This window comes from Oryctolagus cuniculus, chromosome 11 (assembly GCF_051225735.1).
Source record: "Oryctolagus cuniculus isolate XC-2025 breed Fujian yellow rabbit chromosome 11, ASM5122573v1, whole genome shotgun sequence".
Lineage (NCBI taxonomy): Eukaryota > Metazoa > Chordata > Mammalia > Lagomorpha > Leporidae > Oryctolagus > Oryctolagus cuniculus.
Genome location: NC_142877.1, coordinates 44288733 through 44303383, shown reverse-complemented (window position 1 = coordinate 44303383; position 14651 = coordinate 44288733). Strand labels below are relative to the sequence as shown.

At 50.9% G+C, this 14651-nt stretch overlaps 1 protein-coding gene across 1 annotated transcript in view; it reads right to left on the bottom strand.

Annotated features, from left to right (window-relative positions):
• Positions 1-11910: 11910 nt before the first annotated feature.
• Positions 11911-14651, bottom strand: part of SLC24A3 (solute carrier family 24 member 3) — a 527286-nt gene continuing 524545 nt past the window's right edge. Inside the window, exon 17 of the mRNA XM_002710947.6 lies at positions 11911-13868. Within this exon, the coding sequence (XP_002710993.3) occupies positions 13719-13868 (150 nt within the window). The 3' untranslated portion in view covers positions 11911-13718. The remainder of the gene's footprint in view (positions 13869-14651) is intronic.

Sequence of the window (14651 nt, the reverse complement as noted above, 5' to 3'; positions counted from 1 at the left end):
ATTTGGAACATGGGAGTCCTAATGGATGGGTGAATCCCTAGGCCAAGCACCCACTCCTCTATCAAGTCTTTATACCTTCTGGACTTTAATTCAGATATTCTTATTAGTGAGGCATTATTTTTAGGCTCCAGGATTCATGTTTCAAGAATTAATTTTATATCTGTCTTTACATGCCAATTCTATTCATACCAGTTACTTTAGATGTTATTCTGTGTTTAAACTTGTTTCAGGATCTACTCATCAGTCTTCTGTGTCATGTTTCTGCCATGCTTACAATGATTTCTTCTGTTAGAAAACAGTTTTCAAGACAGACATAAGGGGCCGGTGTTGTAGTGTAGCCAGTTAAGCTGCTGCCTGCAACAGCAGCATCCCATGTAGGTGCCGGTTCAAATCCCGGCTGCTCCATTTCCCATCCAGCTCCCTGCTAATGCACCTGGGAATGTAATGGAAGATGACACAAGTGCTTGGGTCCCTGGAACCATGTGGGAGACCTGGAAGATGATCTTGGCTTTAGCCTGGCCCAGCCCTGCCCATCTAGAGAGTAAACGAGCATATGGAAGAACTCTCTCTCTCTCACACTCTCTCTCTTCTTTTCCTCTTCTTCTTCTCCCTCTCTCTCTCCCTCTCTCTCTTCTTTTCCTCTTCTTCTTCTCCCTCTCTCTCTCCCTCTCCCTCTTCCTCTCTCTGTGTGTCTGTAACTCTGACTTTCAAATAAAATAAACAAATCTCTTTAAAAAAAGACATAAGGGATAGAAACTTTCTGAGACTATGTGTTTCCGAGAAAATCTGTTTCTGCACACAGATGTGTGCACAATTCTTGGCTTCTGCTGTTGATCATCTACAAAGGAGCCCCCAACAGTGTCTCCTGTCCTGCAGTGGGCACATCACTTTCCCCATCAAGAGATCAGTGCATCTCCCCTCCTCTGAGTCTTGTCTCACCCTCTGGCTTGCTTTGACCAACACCACGTGGCAGAAAGGCCTAGCAGTCCGCTTTCTCACGTTCGTGGGATCCATCAGGCAAAGAGCCAAGATAGGCTCCTGAGTGATGAGATATCCTGCAGACAGGGAAGGAGAGAGGGAGGGTGCCCCAGACAACGTCCAGCTCTCCAGCTGCCCCCGCTGAGGCTCCAGACAGCTTGGGTGAGCCCGGCCTGGCTGAGCTCCAGCTGCACACTGCTTGCCAGCGATACCAGCTGACACCAGACGGTGCAGAAGAACCTGTAGCCAAGCCCAGCCAACCTACAAAATCTCATTGTTCTTAGCCACTAAGTTCAAGGGTAGTTAGTATACACCTCTGGATAAGTGATGCTATTTTATTTCAGAGCTCTTTCTGATTTCCCAGAATGTGTTGGAGTATGTGGCGCAGGCAGGCAGATAGGATAAATTGGATTGGATTTGTGAGCTGGAAGACCACGCCTTCACCACACCCCTGTGTGACCTCATCCCCCTACCTGACCCTACCTGTATGCCCACCTGCCAATCAGCTATGTGACCACTCCCCTTTCGAAATGGATGAAAGGCCTGGAACATGGTGGGTCGGCCCTCATTTTCCCTTGCTGCCCTGGACCCCTTTGTTTCCCCACACCTTCGGGGTGTGTGGCCTTCGGGCCTCTCACGCTCTAGTGCTAAGCTGCTTGTGGCTGATCATATCCAAACACTTGCTGTACATGGCTTTCAGCCTGCTCTGTGTGGTATGGACCCCAACTTAATTTCCAGACTTCTTTCTCCCTTAGATTAAAGCCTTCACTCCCCTATGCATTTCTCTCACTAAATAAAAAGCTTAAAAACTTACCATGCTGCCTGGTCTATTTGAGCCAGTATTCAGAATTCCTCTCTGAATATATGGCAAGAACCCACACAGCTTATTAATCTTGAAAATAGTGATAAGCAGAACAGTTTCACTAGTATGGTTTAGTATTTGCCCTGAGTGTGGGCACACTTCCAGAAGGCCTGTCCCCAGCGTGGCAATGTGGAAGCTGATGGAACCATCAGGAGGTGGGCTCTGCCCTGGGAAGGGACTGAGTAGTGGGGCCACAGGTAGTTCCCAAGAGAGTGGGTTGCTGTAAAAGACAGAGGCTAGCCACTGACCATTGTCTGCCTTTGCCTCTCCCACGTGGTCGGTCACTCTTGCACCCACTGCCACCATGATACCATCGACCACAGTATGACACAGCCAAGGGGCCCTCCTAGAACAAAGCAGATGTTTGCAGAACCTTCAGAACTGTGAGCTACATAAACCTCTTTTCTTTATATAGTATCCAGCCTCAGGTTTTTCATTATAGCAACTGAAAATCGACAAATATCATTGCTTTCTCTAACATTTAATTTTTCAGTGACAAATCTAGGTTCAACCTGGTTTGCTTTTCTTCACTATTACAGGCACTGCTTTTATAGCCTCCAAGAATTTTGTCCTAGTTTAAGCAATTTCCCAGAATGTGTTGGAGTATGTATCATTTTATTGATTTGGTGTCCAACACAGCCAAACAGTTTGATCTCACTAAGGATTTCTTTCTTTTTTTTTTTTTTTTTTTTAAGATTTATTTGAAAGGCAGAGTTACAGAGAGGCAGAGAGAGAGAGAGAGAGAGAGAGAGAGAGGTCTTGCATGTACTGGTTCACTCCCCAGATGGCTACAACGGCCAGAGCTGCGCCAATGCGAAGCCAAGAGCCAGGAGCTTCTTCCAGGTCTCCCACATGGGTACAGGGGCCCAAGGACTTGGGCCACCTCCCACTGCTTTCCCAGGCCATAGCAGAGAGCTGGATTGGAAGAGGAACAGCCAGGACTTGAACCGGCACCCATATTGGATGCTGGCACTGCAGGCGGCAGTTTTACTCGCTACACCACAGCACCAGCCCCTCGCTAAGGATTTCTTTCTCAGCTCTAAAATTTTTCTTTAAATTTGGGGCTGGTGCTGTGGTATAGCAAGTAAAGCCACCACCTGCAATGCCAGCATCCCATATGGGCGCCAGTTCCAGTCCCCAGTGCTCCACTTCCCATTCAGCTCTCTGTTATGGTCTGGGAAAGCAGCAGAAGATGGTCCAAGTGCTTGGGCCCCTGCACCCACATGGGAGATGCAGAAGAAGCTCCTGGCTCCTGGCTTCAGATCAGCACAGCTCCAGCCGTTGTGGCCATCTGGGGAGTGAACAAGCAGATATAAGATTCCTTTCTTTCTGCCTCTCCTTCACTCTCTGTGTAACTCTGACTTTCAAATAAATAAATAAATCTTAAAAAAAATAAAGAGTATCTTTGATTGTGACTTCTGTTCTAATTGTTCTGGCTCCTTCATGTAGATCTGGGCCAGCAACTACAGCCTGTATGTGGGAGTGCTTTAGTAAGTAAAGTTTCACTGGAACCAGCCACACCCACTTATTTGTCTATACTGTCCACCTCTGCTTTCATGCTTCAATAGCAGACTTGAGTCACTGCAAAGGGCACCACCTCTGTGAAGCATGTCTTTTATTCTAATGCTTCAAAGACAAAGGGGCTGCCCCTCCCAAGGTTAGCCAATTCCTGTAGATACCAAACAGCTCAGTCCAGGAAGGTGCCATTCAAATGCAAACCTACCAATCAGAAGCCGCAGCCACCAGGCAGGAGGGAACTAGGGACAGTTGTGAAAGTGTTCAAACTGGCCAGTCCCAAGCCTGTCACCCTGCTTTGCTTGTTCCTGCAGAAACAACCATAAAGCCTCACTCCTAACCCCAGCGCTCTCCCACGGCTCCCCAGGGCAAGGTGCATTCTCTTTTCTTGGGAAATGTAACCAGCTATCTTTCTACGGCAATGACCCGTTGGCTTCCCCACACGTGAATAGTAATACCTACTCCACTCCCTCTGTGTTCTCTCTCTCTCTCTCCCTGGCTTCAGACATTTTCCTTACCAAAGATTGCACACCTGTAACCCAAACCCTGACCTCTCACCTGAGCCCTGAGCTTCCCTACCCCGCTCCCCACCATACATTCCCACTCACAAGACACAGCAGCAACTTCTGCATCATCTTGCCAAACAGACCATTGGTTTTTTTTTTTCCCTCTCCAAATCATCCATCTTTCGATCCTCCCTATCTCAGTGTTATTTAGATATTCACGAATGTCCTCTCTTTTTTTCCATTTTCGCTGGCACCTACCCGGGCCAAAGCCCATTACTTCTCACACAAACCCATCGGCCGGCTGCTGGGGGCGGCTCTTGCATCCACTCCTGCCCTCTACTGGCCACTCTGCGCACAGCGGGCAGAAGGACGCTCTGTGGCTCCACTGCAGGGCTTCTCGTTAATTGAAGAAGAAACCTTAGTTCCTGCTCCTGGCCCACGGAGGCCTCATGCTCTGGCCAGGGCCCCCGGATCCTGCGCTGCTGCCCTCACAGCTCCACTCCCGACTTCATTCGGGCTGGGCCAGGCTGAGTGGGCTCCAGCTGCAGGGTTTTGCTCTCGCTGTTTTCTATCTGGTTTACTTGGCAGTTCTTTGCGTATTTGTGCATCTGTCCTGGACACACTTTTGAAGATTTTATACAAGGAGGGGCTCAGAAAGTTCCTTGTAAAATAGGATTAAAAGATGGTGTTGGGGCATAAGCAGGTAAAGTCGGCATCTGCAATGCCGGCATCCCATGTAGGGGCTGGTTCAAGTCCTGGCTGCTCCAGAAATGTTGTCAGCAAAAGTCGGGGTCAGAAAACAAGGACCTGTGTGGATTCTGCTCTGCAGGTTGGAATAAAACAAATTCAGGCATAGCTCAGATCCCTGCTTTGGGGAAAGCTGTCTGAAGAAGCAGCTGGAATTTCCCTTTGATACCACATTGTGCAAATGTCTTGACTTTGTAAACAGAACTGAGACCGTTGTTCCTAGCTTCTGTCTGGTAAGCCAGGCTGGGTGTATTAGCTGTCTCCAAACATCCCTTTGGTTTTAGCAGTGAGATCACTGCAGACTGGGGTTGCCAAAAAAAAAAAAAAAAAAAAACAGCACAGAAAAGCTGACATAGGAGCTACAGCTGAGAGGGTGGGCTTCACTTGAAGAGGCTGGGGCTTAGCAGCCTCTTTGGCCCAGTGAGACCAAAGGTGTGGAGATGGGCTATGCATGGCTTGCTCAGCACGGACAGCAGCATTTGAAGGACAGGAGAGCTTTATATGGGGGCAGAGTCTTCTATCGGCTTTTCTACCTTTCTCCTCTAGCGGCTATGCATTTACTGTTACAGGTGCACCGGGCTTTATAATGCTTTTGGGTTAAGACTTTTATTTGAAAGACAGCGTGACAGAGACCTCTGTCTCTGCCTCTCTCTCTGTCACTCTGTCTTTCCAATAAATCAAAAGAAATCTTAAAAAAAAAACACACACACACCTGTTCCCTCTTGGTTGGAAGGCACCCTCCTCTGTGCTCTACCAGTTGGTGTTGCTGGGAGATCTAATCGGCGTTCATCCGAATCTCCTTCTCCCTGCCACTGATCCAGTTCTCTTTTCCTCTGGGAAGGGAACCTCCTTAGCAATGTTCTCACAGGACTCTGGCTGATCTGCCACTCACTGCTTGGCTCTGTCCATCACTGTCTGCACCTCTGCTGTGCCTTCACTAGACCGGGTGTAGGCTCAAGCATTCCGATGAGCCTCACACACACCTCTTTATTGTTAGGGATTTATTTCCTCTTGTAGCCTTTTTTTTTTTTTTAAGATTTACTTATTGGGGCTGGCACTGTGGTGTAGCGGGTAAAGCCGCCACCTGCAGTACTGGCATCCCATATGGATGCTGGTTCAAGTTCCGGCTGCTCCATTTCCGATCCAGCTCTCTGCTATGGTCTGGGAAAGCAGCAGAAGATGGCCCAAGTGCTTGGGCCCCTGTATCCATGTGCAAGTCCCAGAAAGAGCTCCTGGCTCCTGGCTTTGGATTGGTGCAGCTCCAGGCATTGTGGCCATCTGGGATGTGAACAGCAGATGGAAGACATCTCTCTCTCTCTCTGCCTCTACCTCTCTGTATCTCTGCCTTTCAAATAAATAAATAAATATTATTTTTTAAAAACCCAAGAATTATTTATTTGAAAGAGTTACAGAGACAGATCTTCCATCTGCTGATTCACTCCCCAAGTGTCTACAATGGGCAGGGCTGTGCCAGGCTGGATCCAGGAGCTTCTTCCAAGTTTCCCATGTGGGTGCAGGGACCCAAGCACTTGGGCCATCTTCCACTGCTTTTCCCAGGGCATTAACAAGAGCTGCACAGGAAGTGGAGCAGTCGGGAGTTGAACCAGTGCTCACAGGGGATGCTTGCATCATAGGCGGCAGCTTTACCAGCTACGCCAATTTCACTTTAAGGGGGTTGTGGAGGCAGGAGAGATAAATGCATGTGATTGGGCTGCTGCTTTGCACTCTGTTTCCCCAGACACTGCCTGGAGATTATCAAAGGCAAGCACGACCCAGGACACCGAAGGCCACAGCCCACGTCCTGGGGAAGCTCTGCCTCTCACTACGGTCCCTGGTGACTGGGAAGGGACATCAGAGGGACTCTTGTGTGCTATGCTCTTAAGCAAACTAGGGTACCACTTGTCTAGTGCAATACAAAAGACGGGGAATCTTCCATTACCTTCTAGACTATTCCCACTGGCCGTGTTTACTCAGAGTGCCTAGCGGGTGTGGAAACAAGAGCAGGACTGTGGTTCCAATGTGGTTTGAGTAGTATGTGCCTTGGGGTGTGTGGCTGGAGGCTTGGTCCCCAGGGTGGCCATGCTGGGTGGTGTTGGGACAGCAAGGTAGGGCCCGGTACAAAGCTGTTAGGTCACTAGGATCCAGGGAGTTCTCTTAGGGCCCTGGTTAATTCTTAAAAGAGCATTGCTGGTAAAGCTGCCACCTGCCGTGCCAGCACCCCAGTGCTGGTTCGAGTCCCGGCTGCTCCACTTCAGATCCAGCTCTCTGCTATGGCTTGGGAAAGCAGTGGAAGATGGTCCAAGTCCTTGGGCCCCTGTACAAGCATGGGAGACCTAGAAGAAGCTCCCAGCTCCTGGCTTCAGATCAGCACAGCTCTGGCTGTAGCAGCCATTTGGGGAGTGAACTAGTGGACGGGAGATCTCTCTCTGGCTCTGACTCTGCCTCTCAAATAAATAAATCTTAAAAAAAATGATGATAACCTTGAGCCAGATGCCTCCCGTGGTTGTGGACTGTGGCAGAGACGGGAGAGACTGGGATTGACATCTACTTAGTGCTGTGGTTTGAATATGTCTCCCACAAGTTCCTGTGCTGGAAACCTAATCTCCAGATTCGAACGTCACTGGTATTTGGAGAGGAGGTCTTTGGGAGGTCACTGGACTAGATGAGGTCATGAGAGTACAGTGGCTTCCTAACAGGAGTGAGAGGGAGACAAGCTAGCAGCTCTCTGTCCCGCCATGGCATGCCCTTTGCCATGTGCAGCAGGAAGGCCCCCACCAGAAGCTAAGCATGCTGGTACCCTTCCCAGCCAGGAGCCACGTAAAACTATGTTCTTCAAAAATGACCACATCTCCAGTACTTTGTCCCTAGCAACAGAAAATAGACTAAGACAGATGCTTCCAACTGGTCTCCTATGAGCTGTCTCCCATAGGCTTATGTTCAGGGAATCACACCTGCTGTTCTCCCTCATCTTGGTGGATTCCAAAAACATGGCACGTGACTGCTGAAGATGCTGGGGGAACACCTGGCACCCAGCAGAGTGGGAAACAGGCAGCTCTACACTTCAGTTTCTCATGCTGTGTGTCCTACTCGCCCTCCAGACATCCCAAGGCTGAGACAGCGACCATCACATCCATCTTCAAAGCACCTGCTCCTCTCCCGCCCTGACTCCAGCTTCCTGTTTCAAAGAGACAGTGTTCCTGGCCCCTACCACCCGCCCTCTTGCTTGGGCCTTTTGGCCTACCTAGGTAAGACCAAGTGGGAACAGGTTGCAGAAGTCTTGGTCTCATGCACCCTGAGTACTAGGCACGGCTCCCAACTCCTGACTGAGCCCCATCCCACCACCCTGCAGCCAACCGCAGCCTCTGGCAGAATCACACAGGTCCACTCCCATCGTGTGTGTGTGCAAGAAGTACATAAAACCCATTCCCAGGTGCTGTGTTTTGGATTTGGATTGGCAGGAAGAATGGGAAAGGCAGGGATGGGAGTGGAGCAAAGGAAACAGGAGGTTCATGGGAAAGGAAAATTCAGATTGTCTGGGCCACGTATTCCGACTCAAGCTGCGGGAGGCCGGGCTTCCGTTCCCGCTCACCCATTGACCTTGGCAATGCCTATACCAGAACAGTCAACCACAGCTTCTCCCCTGGGGGTCAAGAAATCATCCCAGCCTCTGGTGCCCCAGGGAGTGAACCCTCTGCTCCTCCACCTCCTGGCTGTGTTCACTTCTGGCTTCAAACCTTGTCGCTATCCTGCTGAGTCCCAGTTACCATTTCAGCATTAACAGCTTAAATATACCCTCCCCACCCCATCCCATCCCACCGTGGGCCCTGTCTCCATGCTTATTATGAAAAATTGCTGTGACAAAAACCCTCCACCCCGCAAACCATTCTATGCTCTGCTCCCTTTTGCTACATGCATTGACTTTTCTTGGTTAAGCCTGCTGTTGTTTTCAAAGGACAAATCTCTTATGTGGCAAGTAAGGAAAAGTGTCCTGTGGCTTTAAGAAGAAAAAGCATGGACTATGTCCCCAAAGTCAAAAGGGAGAGGAGATAGGCCTGTTTTATCAGTGCTGCTCAGGAGTTTCCAAGCTAGCTGATGGTATAGCCCATGTGAGTCCCATCTGGGGAAATGAGGAAAGGCGTTAGATAGGAATAAAGCTGGAAAAAACATTTTTTTTTCATCATTTCTGGGCAGCTCTGCACTATAATTCCTAATTCCACCCCCACCCCCCACTTTCCCCACCCCTCTTACCTGTCAATCTGGTTGGCACACTCTCCCATGATGCAGTTCTGCCTTATCGGGGACCAGGAAGGAGACTCCATGATGGCCACCTGGAAGTGAACTCCACAGGAGGTGCAGTGGAACTCCCAGCAGAAGCTTGCTGCTCCCTCTTCTCCGGCTCGTTCCTGAATCCCTTCTTGGCGCGAAGTCACGGACCTGGGCGCTGGACAGCCCTCGCAGCCGTGCGCCGCTCCGTGCCTCGCAGAACCCGTTAGGGATCCCTGGCTTGCCCTCTGAGCCGCGGCTGGCAGGGAGGTTCAGGTGCAGCGGGTCAGCTAGTTCACAGAGAGCGGCTGCTCCGAGGTGCTTGTCGCCCTAGGCAGGTTTAATGCACCTGATAGGCCCGGTGTGCGGCTCAGTGCAGGGCTGAGAACCCAGGCTTGGAGGATTTATGGCCGTTTGAGTCTGGGTCCCCCGTTTCTTCTCCCCTTCTCCCTCTTCTGGGACGTTGAGGGCGGGGAGATTTCTGGCTGTGGAGTTCCCGAAAATCCTGCCAAGACCTTACCTTACGGCCTCCTTGGTGCAGGGCAGGGGGAGTCCTGTGAACGGCCCCCAGGGAGAAGACTGAGCCCTTCCCACAGGGGTTACTGAGCCAGAGCTGGGGCTGCAGGTGTAGGGGTGCTCTGCTTTCAGGGCCCGTGGCTCATCCCATCACGCAGATATTCATTTTCTTTAAAAATGCTCATGTCCTTTGGCCGCTCCTACACGCACAGGCTAACGCCTACCTGCTGTTCTGCTTCCGATCCAGCTCCCTAATGTGTCTGGGAAAGCAGCAAAAGATGGCCCAAGTCCTTGGGCCCCTGCCATCCATGTGGGAGACCCACATAAGAATTCTTGAGTCCTGGCTTTGGCCAGGCTGTTGTGGCCATTTGAGGAGTGAACCAGCAGATAGAATCTCTCTCTCTCCATTATCTGACTTCAAAAAAAAAAAAAAATCCATATGTCCTATAAAATGACTAATTCTTTAGTCTTTGGAGCCCTAAGTTCTTCGTAAGAATGAGGAGGAGACGAGACTTTACAAACAGGTTTTTTTTTTTTTTCTTACAGGTGATGCCCAGAATTAAGTGAAAAAATATGTCTCTCCTTCTCTGTTGCTCTGCCTTTCAAACAAATAAATAAAATCTTAAAAAAAAACTCAACAATAAAATAAAGAGAGGAGAGAGAGAGAGAGAGAGAGAGAGAGAGGTCTTCCATCTGCTGGTTCACTCCCCAGTTGGATGGCCGCAATGGCCAGAGCTGCGCCAATCTGAAGCCAGGAGCCAGGAGCTTCTGCTGGTCTCCCACGTGGGTGCAGGGTCCCAAGGACTTGGGCCATGTTCTGCTGCTTTCCCAGGCTAGCGGAGAGCTGGATCGGAAGCTGGATCGGAAGTGGCACCCATATGAGATGCCAGTGCTTCAGGCCAGGGCTTTAACCCAATGAGCCACAGTGCTGGCCCCTGTGCCTCATCTTAAAAAGAGAGATGTGGCACCTGCATTTCTTTCCTTTGGTTGCAGGAATTCACAAATCCTAGTGTATGCTGAAAACACCTTCACACTCCGTCAATCTGTTTTTAGCAACCACCTGTGGGCATGCCTCAAAAGTTAGGGCAAGGATTCTGATCTGCCTCAGCACAATTCTTCCCACGTTCTGAGTACAGTTTTCCGGAATCAGTTGTCCCAGTAAATCAGATGATGTGACATCACCCAAGTTCAGCTGTTGGTTAGTAGGATAAATCAGAAGTTACGTGCAGAAGAAACGTGTATGCGTGTTTGTAAATTAACTCAAGGAGAAAATTCCTTCAATGGCAGAGATGCCAACATTACAAGTTTAAGTCTTCCTGTCCTTCCTCTGTGCTGAGAAAACAAAGACCAAAAACCAAACGACTATCAACTGTGAATAGCGTGTTTAAAGCTCTACACTGTGGCGAGAATGCTGGCTAAACTGGTGTTCGGTAAAAACTTCTGAAATTGCGGGAACTGTGGAGTGCACTTTATTCAGGATATAAACGCCCCTGGAACGACAGTAAACCATGTAACATCTTTGGTGGAGTTTTATGACTCTGCCCTGTGTTCTGAAACCAAATATCTGCAAAACCCACTCTGGGGCATGGACTGGCCCATCTCATGCACGTTGCTACTCTTCAGGCGGTCTCGGTTTTCCTGATGTGACAAGATGGAGACCTGGTTACTGCATGAGTGTCGCCATCTGCACTGCCACCCTTTTCCTCTCATGTCCACCCCAAGAACGAGCTCCTGGTACAATGTCTGGGACCGGTAGCCCTCTAGAATTCTATGACACAGATTCCTGGCGAGGCAGACGAACAGGGACGTGGGCGGGGGCGCTCGCCCCACTGTCTGGAGAAGTAAAACAACTGACTTCTGTGATTGGTGACTTAACTTGCAGCCAAATCAGCAATCAAAACAGCCACTTCTCAATCCCTTATTTACATCTCTCAGGAACCAATAAAAACCAGTCACTTTTCAATGCCTTATTTGCCTCTCCCCTGACCAACCAGGGAACGGTTCCCAGTTAGAAAGCATACAACCCCTCTAGACACCGTCTTCCCTCCAGCCACCCCTCTGGGACCCCTCTCAGCGCTGCTGGGAGCTTTGTCTTGCACTTCTGTTTTGCCCAGGGCTGAATACACTTCCCTTCCTGCTCCCCCTCCATTGCTCCTGTGCCTCATTCTTCAAGTCCCCGAGACCAAGAACTCCACAGAGGAAAAGAGTTACCATCCAAAAGACCTGTAACATTTTCACAAATTCAGTGGGAAAACAAACCAGCCAACCACCCTACAACAACCAGATGACAGGTTTAAGGTCTTTCAGGATTTCGAGGGAGCCAGGACTGGCCACTTCATCCTGGCAATCTGCCAGCTAGAGACCAGCCGTTCCACCCCTCTACCCCCACCCCAACAACCGAGAACACCAGAGCCCAAACATCCGGCCACAGGGTGGCTACCATCATGCACCCTTCCTTGCCTTCTCCCCACATCCAGTGGACATTTCCAGTGGAGAGAGGAACCCACTCTGCTCCAGGAAGGATACAGAACAGAGAAGTTTATTTTACACTATCCGTCCGAGAAAACAATCGCCATAAACCAGTGCAAAATGTGCAACAGAATCAGTAAGTGTGTCTTAGCTCTGAGAGCCCAAATCGGTGATTTCTCTCCTGTTCCTCGGCCGAGCAGGTGCCCCCTCGGCTAAAATGCCGGCCTCGGTTTCGCATCCCAGACACAAACATCCGACCCATGTGGAGCAGGTTATTTTTTACAATTCATACCAGAATGTGTACAAGGGACGGGAAGGAGGGTGGGAACCATACCTCATGAATGATAAGTGATCAGTGCTTAACGTAAATGCAAGGGGCATCATGGGGCAAGAATCCACAGTTTTCAATAAATACAAGTGTACCAAGCATGGGTGTGTCTCAACTGGGTGGAATTAATCTACATAATAATTCAGCATCATACAAAATCTAGCAGGGCTGTTGAACAGTGGTTGGCAAAAAAAAAAAAAAAAATCCAAAAAACAAAATATAAACGTTTACAATAACTTATGCCCTCCAGGAAGTCTGCGCTGAACACATTCTGTGGTTCCAAAGGTGTCAGTTCTGTTTGCTCCTTCCCTGGCCATCCCTCCAGGAAGGGAGGGCGGGGCCAGGCCAGCGTGGCCGCAGGGCCTGAGCAGAAAGGACGTTTTCCCAAGAGCCAGCGGTCAGGGTCCAGTGTACTCGATACCAAGTGGCAAATTGGGACTTGTTGACAACATCTGTGCAAAAATTCGCTTCTCTCCATTTTCCAAGAAACCAGTGTCTGAAACTCCGGCCCGGAAGGCAGGGCAGGCCTGGGGGCCTGCTCCCTGTCCCCCCCGAACGCCAAGCAACAAGAGCACATCTAGGGACAACACACGTTGGGGAAGCTTCTGTCGTTGGCTGCCTGGCACCTCACGGGTGGACGGCTGGAGCTTGTCAGAGGCCTCAGGCAGGCTAGAACTATTGCTTGAGAAACTAGAGAGAACCTAGTGAGAGAGAGATGGCGAGAGTGGACAGGTGGAAGCCGTCTTCTTCCTTCTGCCGGCACCTTGCATTGTTCTTCTCTAGGGAAAGGCCCCATGGGGGGACGTGGGCAGAAAGGGTCACGCCTTTGTTCCCTCACTCAGCCCATTCCTCCACTCCCGGGGCTCAATCCCAGAAGGCTGCCCTGCAGGGCAACCTCAGGTCACTGAGTCATCAGAGCCCAGTGAAAGAAGCTGGAGAGGAGCTCTTGATGGCAGGAAGCAAAGGAAGCCGGGGTGGGGGGACTCTCCCCCCTCTCCCAACACAACCCCCACAGCCAGTAACCCCACAATCTACCCAGAATGCAATCCCAAGCATTCCCCATCACCAGCGCACCAACAGCCCCCCTCCTCCACTTCCTCAACAGTCTCAGCTCATAAATTAGGTTCGTCTTCCGGCAAATAACTTAAAAAAAAAAAGGAGGAGGGATTGTTAAGAAGTTGTGCCTGGCTCGGGCCAGTTAGCAGCCAGTTTTGTGGTTTTTTGTTTTTTGTTTTTCTAGAATCTCAGTCACGGTTCAGAAACGGAGCTGGAAAATTCACGTGGGTGTTGGATGTCTTCGCAGGGAGGAGGCAGGAAGAGGTGGGCGGGCAAGAGGGTGGGAGGCAGGACCCAGGGAGACAAGGGGAGCCCAGGAGTGGGCGGAGAGGGTCTGGGTCACCCGGACAAGAGCCGAGGCCTGTGGACAGCTTGGGAGACGGACGCCACGGCCCTGTGGGGCCTGTGTGACTCGGGGTGTGGCCGGGTCTCGTATTGCACAGAAAAGGAGGAACAGCCTCTGTGGGTGGCCCAGCGGTCAGTGGTCGCCACACATGGGCAAGTTCACAAAGGTGAAGACATTGAATTCCGTCATGATGGAGAAGCACAGGAACACGCCGTACAGGAAGAGGCACCCGCAGCCCAGCTTCTTGTCCAGCTGCCACCTGTTCAGGTGGACGCCGAACACCTGCAACACACGAGAAGGGGTCAGCGGGCGTTGGGAGGCGGCTGCAGCGACTGCGGGGCCTGGGGTGGCCCAGGGCAACAGCTGCCCCTGGTGGGTCTCAAGCAGGTGCTGGTTGTCTGGAAGCAGGAGAAAGGGCAGGACTCAATCCATTCAGGGCTCCTGCGCATCCCCTAACAGACCCTGGCTCTCACCTGAGGATGCGCCCCCTGCTGTTCCTCGAAGCCTCTGTACTCTCTTCCTGTGGCTGCGCCTGGGGCCGAGGGGATGGCCCCCCACCCCGGCCACCCCTCTGCTGCATCCAAACCAGGGTCTCTTTCTCTTCCCCTAAAAGCAATGCACTGGGAACCTCAAGGTTTCTGGCTGTCACACTCTGTCCCCCGTTAGCAGTGAACCATGCAAGCCTGCTCACCCCATCGCTCACCTGCTGGACTCCTGCCACCTTTATTAGTGACTTCAAGGCCCGTAGGAAGGATCTGAACTGCCCCTCTTCTCTCAAGTCCTCGTGCTCTTGCCTGCCTCAGCCAGTCACCCACTCCCACTCCTGAGACGCCCCCTTGTGCCCACCCACAAGCCACAGCTGGCTGCTCTAACCTGAATTTCAATGACCTAAAATCATAGAATACAGGCACAGGCCCTGTGATGCAGTGGGTTAAGCTACTGTCTGCAGCGCTGGCATCCCATATGGGTGCTGATTCGAGTCCTGGCTGCTCCACTTCTTTCAATATTGGCCATTTGGGGAGTGAACCGGCAGATGGAAGATCTCTCTCCCTTTGTCTCTCCCCC